The 21,010-nt window shown below is 52.6% G+C and overlaps 1 protein-coding gene across 1 annotated transcript in view; it reads left to right on the top strand.

The window, feature by feature from the left end:
- Positions 1-21,010, top strand: part of TTC21A (tetratricopeptide repeat domain 21A) — a 31,355-nt gene that overhangs the window by 7,951 nt on the left and 2,394 nt on the right. The window contains exons 7-26 of the mRNA XM_027097111.1: positions 1,733-1,817; positions 3,716-3,814; positions 4,775-4,967; positions 8,543-8,640; positions 8,798-8,998; positions 9,672-9,801; positions 11,701-11,858; positions 12,067-12,282; positions 13,097-13,335; positions 14,126-14,198; positions 14,300-14,410; positions 14,745-14,883; positions 15,068-15,171; positions 16,378-16,566; positions 17,740-17,850; positions 18,528-18,609; positions 19,375-19,525; positions 19,753-19,914; positions 20,072-20,252; positions 20,337-20,561. Of these exons, the coding sequence (XP_026952912.1) occupies positions 1,733-1,817; positions 3,716-3,814; positions 4,775-4,967; positions 8,543-8,640; positions 8,798-8,998; positions 9,672-9,801; positions 11,701-11,858; positions 12,067-12,282; positions 13,097-13,335; positions 14,126-14,198; positions 14,300-14,410; positions 14,745-14,883; positions 15,068-15,171; positions 16,378-16,566; positions 17,740-17,850; positions 18,528-18,609; positions 19,375-19,525; positions 19,753-19,914; positions 20,072-20,252; positions 20,337-20,561 (2,947 nt within the window). The remainder of the gene's footprint in view (positions 1-1,732; positions 1,818-3,715; positions 3,815-4,774; positions 4,968-8,542; positions 8,641-8,797; positions 8,999-9,671; positions 9,802-11,700; positions 11,859-12,066; positions 12,283-13,096; positions 13,336-14,125; positions 14,199-14,299; positions 14,411-14,744; positions 14,884-15,067; positions 15,172-16,377; positions 16,567-17,739; positions 17,851-18,527; positions 18,610-19,374; positions 19,526-19,752; positions 19,915-20,071; positions 20,253-20,336; positions 20,562-21,010) is intronic.

The raw sequence follows: 21,010 nt of genomic DNA, 5'->3' as shown, positions 1-21,010 counted from the left end.
GAGTCCAACACCCGACACCTTCCCTCATGGAGGGTTTCCCAGCTCATAGAGTTCCCCCATTGCTCTTTAATTTTTTTTTTTTCCCCCGGCCACACCACACGGCATGCAGGATCTTAGTTCCCTAACCAGGGATCAAAACCATGCCCCCTGCAATGGAAGCGTGGCATCCTAACCACTGGACTGCCAGGGAAGCCCCTCCCGCATTGCTTTTTTTTTTTTTTTTACATCTTTATTGGAGCATAATTGCCTTACAATGGTGTGTTAGTTTCTGCTTTATAACAAAGTGAGTCAGTTATACATATCCCCATTGCTCTTTAAATCTCTGCTCTCTGTAGGTGTGTATCTCTTTTCAGCCCTAAAAATTGTTCATTTTTTCCTTCTCTCTTATTTTTCTCCACTGATACTAAAATAATTTGTCTCTTTCATTTAAAGAACCAGCTTTGAGTTTTGTTGATGCTATTATCTTTGTTTCCTAATTTATTACTTTCTGCTCTTTATTATTTTCTGCCAACTACCTCCTCTGGAGTTACTCTGTTGCTATTGTCTGACTCTTGGGTTGGATGCCTGGCCATTCTCAATCTTCTTTTAGAAGATAAGCATTTAAGTCTATGAATGTCCCTAGAGGTAACATTTAACAGTATCTACACATTTGGATACTTCAGTAGTATTTTCAGTGTCTTTTGGTTCTAAGAATTTTCTAACATTCGTTCTGATTCTTTCTTAGTCCATACATCTTTTAAAAGTTTCTTTTAATTTCCAAATTATGAGGTTCCCAGTGCCTTCAAATTCATCATAAATGCTTAGAAGTCTTTGACTGTTGACTGTGCCTAATCGTGTTGGAATTTTATATGTCCTTTAGAGTAACCATCAATTAAGCAGAAGGGCCATTCCCTGATCAGGCTGAAAAATATGAAATTTCCTGTAAAGAAATAGAATATTGGGACTTCCCTGGCGGTCCAGTGTTTAAGACTCCATGCTCCCAGTGCAGGGGTCATGGGTTCGATCCCTGACTGGGGAACTAAGATCCTGCATGCCACTTGGTGTGGCCAAAAAAGAAAAGAAAAGAAACAGAATATAGAAAACTCCACAATATGATCAGGAGCTGCATCTTCCCAAGGACATATGATGGAAACCAAGGTTCCTTTCCATCTTACAGCTGCAGACTGCCCCCCAAGCACCTCTCTGGCCCCCCCAGACCTTGGCACCACGGTCATACCTGTGCTATTTGGGACATAATGGGCTTCTGTCACAAAGACACCCCCAAATATGTGACTTAAATAACATAAGATGTTATTCCTCTCTCAGGGAAAAGTTTGGGTGGTAGGCCAGGGCTAGGATGACAGCTTAACTCTGTAGGGTCCCAGGCCCCTCCCTTCTCTCTCATTGCTGTCCTGTTCCTAAGATGTTGCTCACGTGGTCCACATTCCAACCAGCAGGAAGGAGGAAAGAGAAGAAATGGAAGGCATGCTGTAGGGGCACCACTGGATATATCCTGGGCACTTCCGCTTGCATCCTATTGGGCAGAAATTAATCACATGGTCACTCCTGAGCTGCAAAGGGGGGCTGGGAAATGTAGTCTTTTCCGGTAGCCCTGTGCCCCAAGTTTGGGGGTTCTATTATTAAAAGGAGAAGGGGAGAATGGATGTTAGGAGACAATCAGAAGTTGCCGCCACACCTTCCTAGCCTTGCCTCTGAACATTCTCAATTCACGTGGCTCCTCCTCCTATTTCAGAATCCTAGAAAAAGATGAAAGCAATATTGATGCCTGCCAAATTCTAGCTGTGCATGAGCTTGCAAGAGAAGGAAACATAACCACAGTAAGTTCTTTCAAGACTCAGAAGTTACGCCTTGAAACCAACACAGCCAAGGAGGGACCCCTCACAGTACCTCCACCCCCAAGGCATTGGAGGGGGCTCCCTGGGTCTCAGCTCCCTGCCCCCTCCTCCATACTCCCTGCCAGGGAGGTCTGCTCTGGTTTGGTCTTTGAGCCACACAGTTCCAAAGGCCAGCAGTGAGGCTAACTCTGGTTCTGCCACATGTTCCCTGTGTGACCCTGGGCAGGTGTCTCCACCTGAATGAGCCCCAGGATGCTCATCTGTAAAATGGAGATAATTCCACCCACTCCGTGAGCTTGTTATAAGGACTAAGATGACAGGTGGGACAACTGGGAACAGTGCCCGGTGTACTACAATAATTTGCTCCATGTTACCTGATAGAAGTCATGGTTGTGGGGGTTTTGTTTGTTTGTTTGTTTGGGGTTTTCTTGTTTGTTTTTTTGCCACACCACACGACTTGCAGGATCTTAGTTCCGTGACCAGGGATTGAACCCAGGGCCACGGCAGTGAAAGTGCTGAGTACTAACCACTGAACCACCAGGGAATTCCCCACAGTTGTGTTTCATATTTCAGGAAATGCCTTTTTTTAGGGAATGGTTGGAATTGCTCAGGTATTGACAGTACCAGGCAGTACCTGGCCCCAGACTTGCTCCTAAGCCTTGTAGTTTTCCAAAGAAACCCCAAAGAGCCCTCACATCCAATCAGAAGCACCTAGAATTCTTAATGAAAACCTCCATGCCCAGACAGCTTCTTATTTTCAAAAAGAGTTTGTGTATTCAGCTAAAACCCTGCCTTCTGAATAAAGACATTGCCTCTGCAGGGAGTGGGACAAATCAAGAGGCTGTAAGGGGTCATGGTGGGAAGAGGAAGTTTTCTGGTTCCATCTGGCCAGCTCTGAAATTACGGATTTTGTGGGGTGAGGTGAGGTGGAGGGCACCGTTCGTATTTGGGAGGAACCCTCGAAAAGGGCTCTACCACTGTCTCTGGGTCAGAACAAGAGAACAGGCATGTCCTCCGCTCCCTGAGACCCCAGAGCCCTGGGCAGGCCTTCCTAAGGCCTGGCCTGAAGGTTAGGCCCAAGGGCAATTAGCATTTAATTCTTCTCCTTCGTTCCCACCTCAAACTCTGGGATCTGCCCCTCGCCCCAGCTCAGGCTGCCCAGTTCTTGTCTTGCAGAAAAGATCCACCCTACCCCGGGCTTCTCTTTTGGCACTTCTTTGCAGCTGGGGACTAAAAACTCCCTACTCCCACATAGAGAGTGGGCAGAAGAGTCCATTGGAAAGAACGCAGGCTTTGGAGTCAGTCAGCCACCTCGTTGGCTGGGTAACCTTGAGAAAATGACCTAACCTTTCTGACCCTTCATCTGCTGGACTGAAAAATTCGGGTATCTATAGTTACACTGACTTACAGGGTCGTTGGGAGCATTCACTGGAATGACAGGGAAGCACCAATGTGGTGACTCACATCAAAATGGAGCAGGGGTTTGGGGCCAGGGACCTGCCCTGACCATTTGCTCCTGGGCCAGCCCAGGTGGTTTGCTGCCAGCCTGGTGGGCTGTGATGTGGGCACCATGACAGGTGGCTCCTGGCCCTGCCTGGGGGTGTCCCAAAGGGCAGCTGCTCTTCACAGATTCATGAACAAAGCGGCAGTGCCAGCTCTGGGATGAATAATGCTCCTGAAAGCTCCGCCAATGAGGCTCCGAAGTAATACTGAAGCCTGGGCCCGCCCAAGGCCAATTAACTCTGAATCTCTGGGGCTGGCTTGGGGGCCTGGGTGTTTTTAAGATCTCCCAGCTGGTGTTCATGGGCAGCCACAGTTGAGAACCTCTGCCCCACTCCCCTTTTATATACTGCCTTTGACATTGTGTTTTGTTCTTGTAGGCTGCTGAGCGTGTTAGAAATCTGATTAAGGCGCTGGAAACAAGAGAGCCCCAAAATCCAAGCCTCCATCTTAAAAAAATTCTTGTGGTTGGCAGACTGGTAAGAAGGTGTTCCCTGGTTTCTGAACGAGTGCTTCTTGTTATGTTCCCCGGGAGAGACCTGTGCTCCCTGGAAGCTCCCTGAGGACCCTGCACCTCCCCTCTCTGGCTTAAACTTGGCCTCTCAGGCTGGTGGCCCAGACCCCGGGGCCACTGCCTGCCTCCAGCCAATCACTGAATTGTGGGCTCTGTAGCCTGCACCTACGTGTCCTTCAAAGATGCTATGAAGATCACGGAGGTGAGGTCTAGAAGTGCTTTCAGAGAGGGAGGCGCCGTGTTTGGGGAAAGAGGGCAGTGGCACAGCTGTGGTACAGCAGAGCAACGCCCAGCTCTAACCTCAGCGTGCTGGAGCACCGGACTCCCATATCCTTTCTGTGGAAGAGACCTGGTGAGGCTGGCCTGCCTAGGCCTCTCTGATGCCAGGCAAGGTGCAAACAGACCAGGCTGCCAAACAATCTGTCTGTGTCAGACCCTTGAGCCCCAGAGCCAGATTTACTAGAAGGAATTGCCATAAGAACAGGGGCAGCTCTGGGGAGTCGAATGCCACTGGGATACCCTCTTGTCCTCCACAACTATGTCTGATTCTCTCTGCCTCATTCTCCACGTGTGGCAGGGAAAGTGGCTGCTCGCAGCCTTCAGAGCCACTTTCCATCAGTGGGACACAAAGAGTTTCTCTCATGCAACTTCAATTTGTGAAAAACCTCCTGGTGACTCGTTGGACCAATGACTGTGGCCAGACAGGGGCTGGGTCCCTCAGAGGGCCTGCGGCTGGAGGCGGGTTCCACAGATGTGGCCAGCGGGGGGTTCTTTGGGAGGTGGACAGCTACCCGGACCCAGCTGCCTGGACACAGGGTACCTCTTGGGCTCTCCTGAGCACCCCCTAGTCCCACCAGAGTGACACGGCCGTGCTCAGACAGGCTGGCCTGACTAATTTCCCCATTCCCGTGTCTGTGCCTTGCAGTCTGGGAGGCACCAGGCGATTCTGCAGCTGGTGTGTAACTTCCTCGAGCGAACCTTCATGGCCACATCCTCCTACGCCCACGTGGCCACAGAGCTGGGCTACCTCTTTATCCTGCAGGACCAAGTGAAGGAGGCATCTCTGTGGTACTCGGAGGCCATGAAATTGGACGAGAGCAGCATGGCTGCCTTGACTGGTCTGTGCAGGCAGGGCAGGGCGAGGGGTGGTAGGGCGGGGGCTGGGAGCCAAGCAGGGTGGCCGCCGTGGGTCCAGAAGAGAGTGGGCTGGGAAGCATTCTCCCCAGGGTGTGTGTGAGTTTGGGGCTGCGTTGTATGATGGGGTGCCTGTCCACGAATCTACAAGTACAGATGTAAGAGGAACAGGAATTCTCAAAAGTGGTCAAAGCCATTCTGATCTACAGCCGACCTCCAATAGCCATACCCAGCCCATTACGCTCAGTCAGCCCTGCCTCCTCTCAGGCCTTACCAGGCCAGTGTGGGAGAAGGTTCTACTGCCAGAGCACCCCTCCCCAAAGCCTGTAGCCTCACCTCTGTAGACCCTCCCTCTTCAGGCCCCTGAGCTGAAAGGCCACCAGAGTGAGCAGTTTTGAGAGTTTTACTTCCCTGTCTGTCCCAGTGCTTCCCTCCGGCTTTATCTAAATGTCAAATGAATTTTCCGGAGCCCGATTTTCATTTTTACACAAAGCCCTCAAATCGGTGTCTCTGGTGAATCCTGAAGCAGCAGTGTTTGATCTTAGTGGGGGCAGCCTCATGACCAATGCTCCAGGCAGGCTGGCTTCTTGCCCTGGCTCTGAGGAGTTGTGGGCAAGTCACTTCTGTCTACACTCCAGGCTCCTCATCTGTGCGGCACAATCAAAACAGCAATCCAAGTGACTGGTCTTGATTTCTGGTTCAATACGTCAGGCTGACTCATCCGTCATCGCCTCTTCCTCCCTCCCCAAATCCCACAACAGTCATGGGCGACCTTTTAAAAAGATAATGAGTCCCTGTAGCAGCCCCAGAAACAGGGAAAGGTGCCTTAGGTGGACCAGGAACTTTGAAGGACTTCTCATTTTTAGAAGATATAAAGCAGATTGCATCCAACAAATGGAAACTCCAAGCAGGTCTAGAAACCCATAAGCCAACATGGGTTGGGGCAGCTAAAGAAATGAGTAGATCAGCTTTCCCCAAAGGGCTCCAGGAAAAAGAAAATTTTAAAAACATAAGCTCAGGGTCCCCAGAGGCTGGGAGCAAAACATGCCATAGGGTAGTCATTGAGATAACAGGAGGGTTATTGAGAGCCAGAGAATGGGATCAGGGAGGGTCTACCAGGTGGTGAGGTATGAGGGAGCAAAACAGAGCCCCCCCCCCCCATGACGTCCCACCACCATCAGGGACATGAAGGACCAAAAGACTTGGATGCCCGGCACATAGGCAAATCCCCCAAAATGTTCCTCCACCAGGCTGAGTCCTTCCCCACTTCCTCATTCAAGGGAGATCCCCAGCCAATCAGCCAAAAGGGAAGTCTATACACTCCAGCCCAGGCCGAGCCCACTCTTGTGTGTCCTGGATTCATCCATCTTATCTGGCCCGTCTGGGAAAATCAGTGACCTTAACAATTTGGGAAATCTGCCCCAGATGCTAATACTCATCACTCTTGTCCATTTATAAATCTACTAGCAGTTTGAAAAAGGGACCAAGTGGAACGTGCAAAGCAGTGCCCATCTGAGGAGCAAAGTTAAGGCCAGATACAGAAAAGACTTTTTCCCCCAAACACTTCCCATATTGGCTGGCTCTAGAGGGTATTATGTCAGTAAGTAAAGAACATGCTACTAGGAAAAAATACAGAGAACAAAAAAGAGTTGCTGAAAATTTAAAATATGATTATTGCAAAGTAAAAAATTCCATAGATGAGCCAAATAGTGGGATGGATATAATTGAAAACCAAGCTGGTGATTAGGAAGACAGAAATAATTGCACCAAAATGGTCAAGGACTATCTTGTAAAAGAAGAATAGTAGGAAGAGAAGGGATTTGTCCTCCCAATATCAAAACATGTCTCAAAACAAGAGTAGTTAAGTCTGGACTTCCTTGGTGGTGCAGTGGTTAAGAATCCGCCTGCCAATGCAGGGGACACGGGTTTGAGCCCTGGTCCAGGAAGATCCCTCATGCCGCAGAGCAACAAAGCCCAAGCGCCACAACTACTGAGCCTACACTCTAGAGTCTGCAAGCCATAACTACTAAGCCCATGCGCCACAGCTACTGAAACCCGCGCGCTCTAGGGCCCAAGTGCCGCAACTGCTGAGCCTGCATGCTGTAACTACTGAAGCCTGTGCACCTAGAGCCCATGCTCCACAAGAGAAGCCACCACAATGAGAAGCCCGTGCACTGCAACAAAGAGTAGCCCCTGCTCACCGCAATTAGAGAAAGCCCACGCACAGCAACGAAGACCCAACGTAACAATAAATAAATATTAAATGCTTTAAAAAAAATAAGTAGTGGAAGACCCAACGTAGCAATAAATAAATATTAAATGCTTTTTTTAAAAAAAGTAGTTAAGTAGGTTTGAGGCCAACACTGGAATAAACAAATAGATAAATGGAATAGAAACAGGTCTTATGATATAAATGACATTTCAAACCCATAGAGTTTCAATAACTTGTGATTGGACACCTGACTCTCCATTATGAAAAAAATAAAGGTAAATACCCATCTCACACTATCCTCAAAAATAAATTCCAGATGAGTTAGGTATTTAAAGATAAAAATTAAATTGGACTTGGGTTTCCTGGGGGATGCTAAGCCTAACCACAAACTCAGAAACTGTAAAGGAAAATGACCAATATGACTACGTAAAAACTTAAAACTAAGGGATGGCAAAAGGCACAATAAAATAGTTAAAAGGTAAAAGGCAAACTAATGGAAAATGTAATAAAGACTATATATAAAGAGAATATAAATATATAAAGAGAAAATATATATATATAGAGAGAGAGAGAGAGAGAAGTCCATCCAAAGAAAAACAGGCAAAAGCTATCAGGAGGAAATTCACAGTAGAAAAGACCATTAAATATATAAAAAGATGTTCATTCTCCCTAAAAAAATTTTTTATATGTGAATTAAAATGAGTTACTGTTCACTCTTTAACCTGGTAAAGAGTGAAGCATGTTTGTGAGGTTGTGAGGAAAGAACACTTTCAAATTCTTGGCAGGAATGTTAATTCAGATATCCTTGGAGGACAAGTTGGCCTTATCTATCAATGTTTTAGATATGCGTGCCCTTTGACCCATCAGCTCTACTTCAGGAATTAGAACACACACAAATGTAGACCATGGCACTGTACTATTTAAACACTGAAAACAAACTAAATGTGAAATGAGGAGTCCTTCAGTAGGGCAGTAGTTAACTAAACGGTTACATCCACAGTGGAATATTATGTCATGATTAAAGGGAATGGGGTAGATTTGTATGAACTGATGGGAAAACATGGTATACGCTAATAACATATAAATGCTTCAAAAGATGTTTGGAGGCGTATACCCCAAACTGTTCATGTTGGTTCTTTCTAGAGAGAGACACAGCCAGAACATGAGCTAGGGATGTTTTCCTTGCCTTATGATATGAATTCTTTACCATGAGTATGTGCCACTCTAAGTTTGTGAAGATGTCGGAAAGGGCCCCTGCCATCTACTCTCCCGTCCCTGCCTCTGGACTGCTGGACTGCTGGCTCTGCTGCAGAGCTGGCTGCTCATCCTGGTTTTGCCCCATCCCAGGGGTCATCTGGTGCCAGATCGTAGACGGCCACCTGGAAGAGGCTGAGCATCAGCTGGAATTCCTGAAGGAGGTGCAGCAGTCCTTTGGGAAGTCCGAGGTCAGAGCTCTCTGGGCGCTGGGGTTGCTCCAGGATCGTGCCCCCGCCCCGCCTTCCTCCCACCCCCAGTTTCCAGTAAAGCACCCAAGACAGCCCAGGCTTCTGGCAACTCTGCGCAGAGGGTGTTGCTTCCAAGACCTGGGCCTGCCTCCCACAGGTGCTGGTTTTCCTCCAAGCCCTCCTGGCTTCCAAGAAGCACAAGGGAGAGCAGGAGGCCGCGGCACTGCTGAAGGAAGCGGCTGAGCTGCACTTCTCCAGCACGCAGGCCCTCCCCCTGAGCACCGAGTACTTTGAAAGGCTTGACCCCCTCTTCCTGGTCTGCATCGCCAAGGAGTACTTGGTCTTCTGCCCCAAGCAGGTTAGAGGAGAGTGCATCTTCATGGCGGCGGGGTGGGAGCGGGGTTGGTCCTGAGGACAGGTCTGGACGGAGGCAGGACCTACCTGGCAAGTCACCAGGGTGCTTGAGCCTCTGGCAGTTGGGGAGCCCAGCGCTTTTCACACTTGCACGTGCAGCGCACCAGTCAGCCAGGGAGTGGGGCACAAGCCCTGCATCTCCCAGGGGATGCAGATGCTTGCTGGTCCAGGTACCGCACTTGGAGGAGCAGGGCACTGGCCCCTGTGTCTGCATTTATCCTAGGGAAGAACTGGGCTCCCTTTTTGCCAGACGTCTTCTAAGAAGTATGTTGGTCTTTTCTTGTTTGTCTGGCTTTCCCAGACAGTCAAGATTCCTTGTGGGCAAGGATCATATCTCATACGCCTTAATATCCCCCCAGTGCCTTGTAATGTCATTCCACAAATATTTATTGAAGGCACTACCATGTGCCAGATGCCGTGCTAGGTAGGGGGGATGAAACAGTGAACAAAAGAAAGTCCCCATTCTCGGGAGCTGATGCTCTTGCACTAGGTGGTATGGAGTGGATGGTATATACATGTGGAAAAAAGTAAAACACTGCGAGAGTGTTTTCTGAGCACTCCCGGAGTCTCCGTTGGAATAGGGCAAACCGCACAGCCAGACCCCCGTGTTCCTACAGCCCCGGTCGCCAGGCCAGATTATGTCTCCTCTTCTTAAACAAGTCTCTGTGATCTTGCATCCTGTAGTCAAGGCAGCACCAGCCCTGATCGACCCGCTGTATTTGATGGCCCAGGTCAAGTATCTCTCAGGTGAGCCTGTGGGTCCTCATGGCTGGCGGGGCCCCTGGGTGAGTGTCCGCAGGCTCCCTGCCTGGGGTAGTCCACACACACATACCCTCAGGAGGCGGGCCCACTCCTTCCAGCCTCTAACCCCCAGACACCTTCCTGACTCCTCACCAGCAGGGGTCTCTCCAACCCGCCCTTTTGCTGATAGCTTACTTCAGCAGTCCCCAACCCTTTTGGCACCAGGGACCAGTTTCGTGGAAGACAATTTTTCTTCCACGAAGAAGCGGGGTGTGTGGGGGGGTGATGGTTCAGGCGGTAACGCGAGCGATGGGGAGCGGCAGAGTATGCTTTGCTCGATGGCCCGCCGCTCACCTCCTGCTGTGCGGCCTGGCTCCTAACAGGCCGCGTCCGTGGCCCAGGGGTTGGGGACCCCTGGTTTACTTGATCTGTGCCAGGTAATAGTCACGGAACTTGATTACGTGCTGGTACTGCTCTGATCCTGGGGGACAGCAGTACTCAAAACAGGCAAAAATTCCACCATGGAGTTTTGTGTTCTAGTGAGGGGACTTGGACAGTAAATGCAGTATTGTTGTTAGGGCACGATTGTGCAATGGAGAAAATGAAAGCCGGGGAGGGCGTGCGGGGGTGCCAGGGTTGCAGTTTTTAAAAGGTCAGGAAGGCCTTGTGAGGAGGGGAGACCCTGTACCATTAGACTTTCAGAGCCTCCAGCAGCCAGAACAGTCCCCGTCCATCCTGTCCCATCTCAAGGCCGAGATTCTGGAGGGAGAGGGAAAGGGGGAGAAACCTCCGTGGGGGCCTGTTGTCCTCTCCGAAGTCCTTGCTCCCTTCAGCCTTTCACCCCCGTCTGCCAAAGGCTCCAGAATGCCGTGGCGTGCCTGTGTCCTCTGGCTCTGCATTGTGTGGGTTACACTCTGTCCAGAGCTCCCCGGTCTTCATCCTCGGCCCTCCTAGTGTTCATCCGGCTGCCAGGTTTGCCCACTTCTTGAAGGTCTCCTGGGTACAAGGGGAGGGCAGAAACCACCCCCATCCCGACACACACACAGTGGTGCTGACAGCTGCCAGCACCTTTAGGGACAAAGCAAGGTCTCCAGCTGCTTAGGTTGTCATGGTGACATCTTCACATTTCTGCAGCACAAGGGAAGGAGCAGGGAGTTTGGGACCCAGAAGCAGGTGTTCCCCACCAGCTGGTGATGGACCCCAAGCAGGAGCTGTTGAGGGACCTGGCTGCAGAGGGAGGAGGGCTCTCCCACCAGCTCGCTGTACCCCATTCCTGGGCTGCCACTGCCACCTGCTTAGGGCCAGCCTGGCTGCAGGGAGGCCTCTTAGCCTCAACGTGCCAAGGCATTCAGAGCTCAGCCTCAGGAGCCGATAGGCCTGGATTTAAATACTGACTTTGTCCCTTCCAAGCTGAGTGACTTATATCACTGAAGTTTCAGTCCTGCATCATAATACCAACCTTGCGGGGCTGGGCAGACATTAAACCAGCCTTTCTAAAGTGCTCTGCCTATGTTGGTGCAGAGCAGGTGCTTCTTAAGTTGTGGCTATTATGGTTGCTGTTATTATTAGATTTTGTTCTGCTCTTAGGTGTGGAAATCGAGAGTTCAGTGTTCCCCTGAGCTTCCAGAGGGAGCAGTGAAGTAACTTAGCCATCTCCCTGAGGGTACAGAGAGAAGGGAGGTGTCACACCAAGGTTTGAATTTCCTGGCTTTTGTCTGGGTCAAGGCAAAAACTGTAGTTCTAATTTTAGGAAGAAACCTCTGAGTCAAGCAGAACAGAACTGGGTAAAATGCCCTATTGGGTGTTTCTGGGTAACAGGACGTGTAAAATTCCTTCTGCCTTTACATAGTGGGTCCTGAGAGTCCCAAGGATCCCTGAATGTAGAGATTTGTTTATTATTTCTAGGAGAGTTAGAGAATGCCCAGAGCACCCTGCAGCGTTGCCTGGAGCTGGACCCCACCTCCGTGGACGCCTACCTCCTCATGTCTCAGATCTACCTGGCTCAGGGCAACTTTGCCATGTGCTCCCACTGCCTGGAGCTGGGCGTCAGCTACAACTTCCAGGTGGGGGTCCCCTATGCCCTGTCACCTGCTCGGCATCCCACAGCCCAGCTAGCATCAGCCCCCACTTGGTTCAGGAGAGTAGCCTCAGGAGCTGCCTGCATCCCTCAGCCCCTTCTGCTGGCCCAAAGGCAGGAGCAGGCTCAGTGGTCTCCTGTGGCCTTCTCCCCTCTGGAAGCTGGAGCCCCACACTTTGCTTATGCTCCTCTAGGTCCGAGACCACCCCCTCTACCACTTCATCAAGGCCAGGGCCCTCAACAAGTCTGGAGACTACCCAGAAGCCATAAAGGCACTGAAGATGATCATAAAATTACCAATTCTGAAGATGGAAGAAAGCAAGAAGTTCCATGGGCCCTCTGTGCGGCCCAGCGAGCGGGTATCCATCTTACTGGAATTGGCAGATGCCCTCCGGATGAATGGGGAGCTGGTAAGAAATGTGCTGCTCTCTCCGCTTGGTTCTGGGGCGTGCTGGAGGTCCAGGGTAGGCCTGGGAACAAGGCTTTTTGATTCTGGCTGATGTCTCCTGGTGCTCTATTTGAGGCTTTATTCATTTGGGAGCATCCCTCTCCCTTACCTAAAAGGCTTCAGTGGCTCCCATTGCCCTCAAGATAAACTCCAAACCCTACTGAGTCCTGCATGATCTGTCCCCTGCCTACGTCACTGTCCCTATAAGGATCTGGGAGGTGGAGCACACAGGCCCACCAGGGCCACCACAGGTAGTCGTGCAGGTTGGGCAATGCACAGCTCCAGTAGATGCCAGTTACATCCCCTTGAAGTTTTGCAGTGTACAACCTGCTCAACTGTATGAGGCAGCCCTGGGACCTTGGAAGGTCTGGCTGGGCAAAGGCAGGAAGCACCAAAATGGGCAAAGAGAGTAACTTTGTTAGAATAATCAAGGGTACATATACAATGAAAATATAATTCGAATAGACCTTTATGTGCCCAATACCATAACGTTAAAATATCTTTGACTGAAAGCAGGAAGGTACAAGGAGAGGCGTCCATAGGTCTCCCATAGGAAGGAATCACCAACAGACTTTGAGGTGCTCGGGAACAAGTTCTTACAGTCAGGGGTTTCGTGCCCCTCAGCTGGCCCTGCCCTCCAGGAACAGTGGCCCTGGATGCCGAGGGGCTCTCTCTCCTTCCTGCTGCTCTGAGGTGGAGGTGGGCCATCCTCTCCCTGGCTTCCAGGAGTGGTGGGTGACAGCAAATGGAGGGTCTGTTGGGTTCCCATGTCTTAGCATGAGGCCACGAAGGTCATGCAGGACACCATCAACGAGTTCAGTGGCACGCCGGAGGAGATCCGCATCACCATTGCCAACGTGGATTTGGCCCTGAGCAAGGGGAACGTAGACCTGGCACTGAGCATTCTGAGGAACATCACACCCAAGCAGCCCTGCTACATGGAGGCCAAGGAGAAGATGGCCAGCATCTACCTGCAGACCTGCAAGGACGTCCGCCTCTACATCGGGTGCTACCGGTGAGCCCTGGGCAGTGCACTGACAGCCCCAGCCCCAGTGGCATCTCAGGGAGTGTTTTCTCCAGATTGTCTTCTTCACCCTGGGTCTTCAGAATGTGTCCTCAGAGTGTGTTTGATGAAAGTAGGGAATTTCCCATGGGTTAGGTCAGTCAGACCAGCTTGTGGCTGACTTGTGAGGATACAGGGGTGAATCTGCCCTGAGCCCTGCTTGCCCCCCGTTATGGGTCACATCCTGGTGGGAATCATTTTTCTGCCCCAGCCCCTGGCTCTGCCTGTCCTTGAGGAAATGTTCAGTGACTTAGATGTACCAACGTGAGTGAAGGAGGATGGAGAGCAGGGATTGGAAGCCCCAAGTTACTGTCTCTACGATTTGACATTGGGACTTCAAGGGTACTGCCCTGGTCCCCTTCCTCAGGCAAAACTCTATCTAGGCAATTCAGGAGGAAGGGGAGGTGATGCCAAGAGCAGTGGGAAACCAATAAGCAGTAGGGTGACATAGTCACACTGGAGGTTTAGAAAGAGCAGGCTGCCTCATGAAGAGGGGTCTGGGGGTTTGGGAGTGGAGGCCAGAGGAGTGGGTGGAAGTGCCGGCTGTGGTCCAGATGACAGTTGAGGAGAGGCTGAACTAAGGGAGCTAGCACCATGCCTCATCTGAGCCAATAAATACTGAGTGATGAATGAATGAGTAAATGAAAGAATGTCAGCCAGAATGAGTGGGAAAGAAGAGGAGATGGATTCAGGAATAGGAAGGATGCACAGGGCTGAGCTAAGGTTTTGGTTACTTTTGCAGGGAGCTCTGTGAACATCTGCCTGGCCCTCACACCAGCCTGCTACTGGGTGATGCTTTCATGAACATTCAGGAGGTGAGTGAAGGTCTCATGACCTCACCAAGTGCCCCCCCCCAAAAAAAACTTACTTCTCCAGTGAGAGGGAAGAGAGAGACTGCGGACCCTTTCCCCACCAGCCCGAGAAGGCCCTCGAGGTCTACGACGAGGCCTACAGAAAGAACCCACACGACGCATCCCTGATCAGCAGGATTGGGCAAGCTTACGTGAAGACCCACCAGTACACCAAGGTCAGGCTGGGCTGGGGTGGGAAGGGGTGGGGAGGGCCGGCCCAGCAGGGAAGATGGAGGAGGGTGCATGGGTGGGAGGCTGGGTGGGAGGGGAGAGCCCGCTGAATGGGGTGCCAAGGGGAGGACTCAGCAACTCCCCACCACCCCCCACCACCTGCCGAGGCTAAGGCTCGGGCCCTGAGCCAGGAGGGAGGCCTTTGCACCTGAGGCTTCTGTGATCTGGAGGGGCACACAGGCGCGGTGGCTGCGGCGGGGAGTGGGGCGGTGTGCACACGGTGTGAGGTGCTCGCGAGTAAAACCAGACTTGATGCCAATATTTCCTGTGTGCACTAAGGCGATTAATTATTATGAGGCTGCCCAGAAGATTAGCGGACAGGACTTTCTGTGCCACGATCTGGCTGAACTGCTCCTGAAGTTAAAGAAGTTCAACAAAGCAGAAAAAGTTTTGAAGCAGGCACTGGATCATGACTTTGGTGAGTCAGCATCCTCACTCCCCTAACCTTCGAGCAGACAGACTGCCCCCGGCCCGCACCCTCTTCTCCTGCAGAATGGGGCAGGGGACGGGCACTGGTTGGGGCTCTGAACCCAGCCTCCATCCTCCCCCATGCCCCGCTTCCCAGGGGCCAGAAAACACTACTTTGAGTTTCCATTTTGCAGTCAAAGACATCCCATCCTTGATGAATGATGTCAAGTGCTTGCTTTTGCTGGCAAAGGTTTACAAGAGCCATAAGAAAGAAGATGTGATGGACACCTTGAACAAGGTAATTGACAAGTAGACTCAAGCTCTTTATCTGCCATTTCCTGATGGGAGCTGAAGATAGGATAGGACTGCAGGTCTGGAAGGCTCCAGGCCTGGTCCTCAAAAGAGGATCTAGGTTACACCTCCGACCTCCACCTTGCATTTATCCCCCCAGCCTTGCTCTCTTATTGATTGTGCACGGAAGTGCTCTAAGCCCGCCTGGGCTGGGCTGGAGAATGCAGGGCATAAGACAGTGCCTTTGTCCTCAAGGATGCTTGTGGTGATAATAATAGATAATGCCAGCAGGCTCCCATGCATTGAATGCTCTGTGCTGAGTTCTGTACTAGGCTTTTTGCTTTCTTATTTAATTCTCACAGTAGCCCTTTGAGCTAAGCACTGTGACATTCCTATTTAACAGATAAGACTCAAAGAGGTTAAGAAATGTACCCAAAGTCATACTGCTAGTAAGTGGTAGAGCTGAGATTTGAACCAGGTTTGGCTTGTCCCAGCCCAAAGTCTCCTGCTGGGAGACTCCTGGCCATTCTTCCCACTCCTTCACTCTTTCTACCCGAGGGTATGGCCTGGCACTTGCCCCTGGGGTGTATTCTGTGGTTGTAGAACATCTCGGACTGCTTGAGGTGACTTATCCCCTTGTTCCCCTCTGGATTTCCATTCCTCAGTCTGGCCCTTAGGGAACCCGGGGCTGATCTGTGCCCACTTCCCGAAACTTAACCCTGGCATCCTCATTTCCTCTTGCCCCAATGCTCTCTGGTTAACTCACTTGATCACTGTATGTCATGGACATTTGTGGGGGCCGCCTCAAGTTCCCAGCAGGGCAGTATTCAGAACAAATGCACCCATCAAAACACAGCCTGCGTTGAATACCTATGGTGTGCTTGTCCTAGCCTGTAGGACAGCTGAAGCAAATTAGACACAGTGAGTACCAAGGTGTGATGGAAACAGGTAAACAAGTCAAGTACAATAGAGTGTTTTGTTTGAGTGCCTTTGCTTCTGCTCCTGCCCCAGAGGCAGTGCCAGTTCACCTCCTGGGTACTCAGCCAGTGGCCCTGCCTGTCCAGAGCGACCCAGATTTGCTCAAGGGCACTTGAGATGCCCTTGCTAAGACAGCTGGCCCTGAGTTGAGAGCTTGGGGATTTGCTGTGAATTGGCCTGAGATCTGGCACATCAAGCTCTGGGTTTCTGATGCAGAGTTTACTGCTTTCCCAAGGCCATGGACCTCCAGTCTCGGATCCTGAAGCGTGTTCCCCTGGAGCAACCAGAAATGATCCCCTCCCAGAAGCAACTGGCAGCCTCCATCTGCATCCACTTTGGGGAGTACTACCTGGCAGAGAAGGAGTATGCCAAGGCAGTGCAGTCTTACAAAGATGCCCTCTCCTACTCACCCATTGACGATAAGGTGGGGATTGAAATAAGGTGGATCCTCAAGAGGGAGACCCTCTTCCTTCTCTTGGGCCGCGAAGCCTCGCAGAGCTCCCTGACTAGGGACGGAGGCCAGTTCCTTCTCTGTGCCTCCCTGCAAGGGGCACAGACCCCTGGTGCCGGGGGGGCCTGCTCCAGCTGACCCCAGGGTCCTCACCCACCACAGCCCTCGGAGCAAGACTGGAAGCCTTGCTTTGTTTTTTTTGTTTGTTTGTTTGTTAATATTTATTTATTTTATTTGGCTGCACCAGGTCTTAGTTGCCACATGCGGGTTCTTAGTTGCGGCATGCATGCGGGATCTAGTTCCCTGACCAGGGATCGAACCCGGGCTCCCTGCTTTGGGAGCACGGAGCCTTAACCACTGGACCACCAGGGAAGTCCCCTGGAAGGCTCGCTTTGGACAGCCACTTGTGGAGGGTGGAGCAGGGAAGGTGTTGCTGAAAGGTGCTGCAAGTCTGCCCTTTTCAGGTCCCCCTTGCAGATGGAGAGACAATGAGAGTGTGGCTGCTGGGGGCTCTTTGGGCATGAAGCCCAGGCTAAGCTTCCAAGGAGGTTTAAAGTCTTGTGAGAGGTGTGGCTTCAGATAGGGAATGGTGGCTGGAGTTCACAGGCGGAGGGTAGATGAAGAGCCTAGTGACAGACCCATTCATTTATTTAATATGCTCTCATTTAACAGATTCCCAATATGTGCAAGCCAGGTACTGAGCTAGGCCCTGGAGATGCAGTGGGGCAAGACACGGTCTCTGCCCATAGACTGCCCTCAGGCATGGGGTACAGACAAGTACACATGCAGTTCTCATACCATGTGATACCCGCATGGGGCTCAGTACTCCGCGGGAGCTCAGAAGAGGGGTACCTGTCCAGGTGTCTGGGGCACAGAGGGCTTCCCAGAGGAGATGAGGTTGGAGCTGAAGCTGAAGGATGAATATGAGTAAACCAGGCCCCAACTCTCAGCGGTTAGTTAGTAAAAGGCACGGTGTGACTAGAGTATTGGGTGGGAGAAGGGGAAAGCCAGAGACACCATCCCAGGGGATCAGAGACATATTTTGAAGGAAGAACTGATAGAACTTGGGTGTGAGAGAACGAGGCATCGGTCCCTGAGCTTTCCCATGATGTGCATTGGTTAGTTATTGTATCTGGTCTTGTCCAGGTGGTGCCAGAACTGGCACGGCTCTACCTGCTGCAGGGCCACCTGGACTTGTGCGAGCAGCACTGCGCCATCCTCCTGCAGACTGAGAAGAACCATGAGACAGCCTCCGTGGTAAGAGACTCCGGGCCCTCTTCCCTGCCTTCCCCAGGGTCCCTGCGACCGCATGCGGGCTGCTTCCTAACCCCGTAACCCCAGGTGCCCGGCTGACCCGGCCCTGAGGGGCTGTCGGGCAGCAGGACTCAGCACTGGACCCGCTGCCCTTTGGATGGGAGGGGCGGGCTGGCAGCAGGGGGCAGCAGCGACCTCCCGGGCCAATCTGAGGGGAGGTGGTGAGGCTGATTCACTCCGGGGGAAACCACACCCAACTGTTGAAGGCAGGGGTGGGACAGGTTCCTGGGGCTTCGGGAAGTGTGTGGGAAGAGCCATCCCCAGTCCAGCCGCTCTCCACCCTGTCACCCAGACCACCTTCAGGACCGCCCCAGCAGAGGTGGGGAGCCCCCATTCCACCTCGCTGCCTGGAGCTGGTAGTTCTCAGATGGGGGTGGAGGGCCTAGCTCCTCGCATGTCTACCTCCAGCCTTTCCTTCCTACTTCCATCCTTGCCCCCCGCTCCCCCACCCCAGGCTGCCCCGCCTTCTCGGCTTCTCCCGTGGCAGCTTCTCCCAGAGCCCAGAGAGGCTACCTCGGAAATCCTCTCCTACCTTCCCTCCTTACCCACCCCGTTCCCACGACAGCCTCCCCGCCATGCCCATGCAAGCTGCTGTCCCAGCATCGCGTGTTTTCTGATAGATGATGGCTGACCTGATGTTTAGAAAACAGAAATACGAAGCTGCCATCAACCTCTACCACCAAGTCCTGGAGAAAGCGCCAGGTAACTGCCTGCATCGAGCCTACCCACTGAGACTGCCTGTGTCGGTTCCCACCAAGCGAGGGCTGCTCTCCCCCCAGAAGGGTGGGCCCTCTCCCCTCCTTCCTGACTGGGCAGAGGAAGCCCCCTCCTCTCTGATTGTTCCCAGAGAGGCAGGAAACTGATAAAGGCCCAGTGGAACGTGCTGGCCCTTCCCGAGTCCAAGGGGCCAGTTCCTGGTCTCAGGCAGGGCAGTGCTTGGCACTGGACCCAAGACAGCCTGTCTATCCCCAAATCACAGACACTGGGGCTCAACATAAGTCCCCTTTTGAGGTCACAGCCACCTAGAGGTAGCTAGAAATTCTTCCCTGACGTGTAGCTCCATTCCCACTCACTGCAACATAAAACCACTGCTTCTTGCTGGGGAAGGGGCCAGACACGAGGCTCAGGGTGGAGCCCCAGACAGGCCCACACCAGAGTCACCCAGCAATCACAGCTATTAGGAGTTCGGGTCCTGGAGCCAGACTGTCTAGGTCTGAATCCTGGTCCTCTGTTTACCAGCTTTGTAACCTTTGGCAGATTACTTAACTTCTTTGTGTCTCAGTCTCCTCATCTGTAAATGGGAACAATAAGAGTACCTACTTTATTGCGTCTCAGTGGAGACACTGGAGCCACTGGGTTGCCCCTGCTCAGCCCAGACGGGTAGTGTTTCCTGGTCCTCCCTGCCTCTCCCTGCCTGATTCAGCTGTTGGTTATCACAGCCTGAAGGTTTCTGCTCTCTTGTTTTAGACAATTTTCCTGTGTTGAACAAACTAATCGATCTGCTACGAAGAAGTGGCAAACTTGAGGACGCCCCTGCCTTCTTTGAATTGGCCAAGAAGGTGTCCAGCCGGGTGCCTTTAGAACCAGGGTTCAACTACTGCAGAGGCATCTACTGCTGGTGGGTTGGGGTGGGTGTGTTGGCAGTTATGTGCAGGAGGTTGTCCCTAACGGACATGCTGGCGTTTGCTAGGGAAGCAGAAATTCAGCTTCCAGATCAGGAAGCAGGGAGACCAGCGATCCTGCCCCTGCATTGTGCAGATTCACAGAGTGACCCCTGTGTGTCCCTGTACTCCTCGGGCCTCAGTTTCCCTGTCTGATTCTTGGTGTTTCTCTCCTCCACTATAGGCACATAGGGCAACCCAACGAAGCCCTGAAGTTCCTAAACAAAGCGCGCAAGGACAGCACTTGGGGCCAGAGCGCCATCTACTACATGGTGCAAATCTGTCTGAACCCAGACAATGAGATCGTGGGTGGAGAGGCTTTCGAGAACCTGGTGACTGAGAGCAAGTGAGGGCCCGGCTGGCCGGCAAGGGCAGGGGTGGGACCTGGGGGAAGGCAGAGAGAGCCCGCGGCCTCTGGGTCAAGGCCAGGTGAGGGCCAGGCTGTCAGGCCAGTGCCCTCTGCCCTCTGGCTTGGCATCCGATGCCCACGGCTCCACTGACAGGAAGGAGTTGGAGCAGCACGGCGTGCGCACTGCTGAGAAGCTGCTGCGGGAGTTCTACCCACACTCGGCCTGGGGCCAGACCCAGCTGCGGCTGCTGCAGAGCCTGTGCCTGCTGGCCACCAGGGAGAAGGCTAACGTGGAGGCGGCGCTGGGCACCTTCACTGAGATGGCCCAGGCCGAGGTGCACCAGCTGCCCACTGGGTGGACAGGCGGTGGGGGGATGCTGAGGGCGGGGCGAGGCAGCACCTGCTTCCCACCCTCACAGAAGGACAGCATTCCCGCCCTGCTGGCCATGGCACAGGCCTACTCGCTGCTGAAGCAGGTCCCCAAAGCACGCACGCAGCTGAAGCGTCTGGCCAAGGCCCCATGGACGCTGGCCGAGGCCGAGGACCTGGAGAAGAGCTGGCTCCTGCTGGCCGACATCTACTGCCAGGGCGGCAAGTTCGACCTGGCCTCGGAGCTGCTGCGGCGCTGCATGCAGTACAACAAGGCAAGGCACGCACGGCTGTCGGGGCGGGGTCGGGGGAGGTGCACATGGGCACATGGGGGCAGAGATGCGGGGGTAGGAAGGAGATGAGAAGAGGCGGGACAAGAGGGTTCCTGTGGACCACAGAGCAGGATGGGAACACGGAGCAAGGCAAGAGGAGGCGCACAGTGTCTGGGAGGGGGGAACGTGGAATGGGGAGGAGAGATGGGAAGGGTTCATGAGGTCGAGGGGCAGCGTGCAGGGAGGGTTTGGTGGGGCCGGGAGGGGCATTTGCAGGTCAGGGCAGGAGGGCTGCGGAGGAAGGCGCCCTGTCAGAGTGGGCACAGCTGAGAAGAGGGTACACAGTTCACGCCTCGCCAAGGTGGGCGGTGCTGCTGGAGTCCCTGAGTGGTTTGGGTGAATGCACCCACTGCCCATCCCTTGCCCCAACCGGGATGGGATGTGGCTTTCCC

This window comes from Aethalodelphis obliquidens, unplaced genomic scaffold (assembly GCF_003676395.1).
Source record: "Aethalodelphis obliquidens isolate GAN/ISIS:26980383/991018 unplaced genomic scaffold, ASM367639v1 scaffold112, whole genome shotgun sequence".
Classification (NCBI taxonomy): domain Eukaryota; kingdom Metazoa; phylum Chordata; class Mammalia; order Artiodactyla; family Delphinidae; genus Aethalodelphis; species Aethalodelphis obliquidens.
Note: the sequence above shows the minus strand (reverse complement) of the source record. Positions and strands in the feature narration are given on the sequence as shown.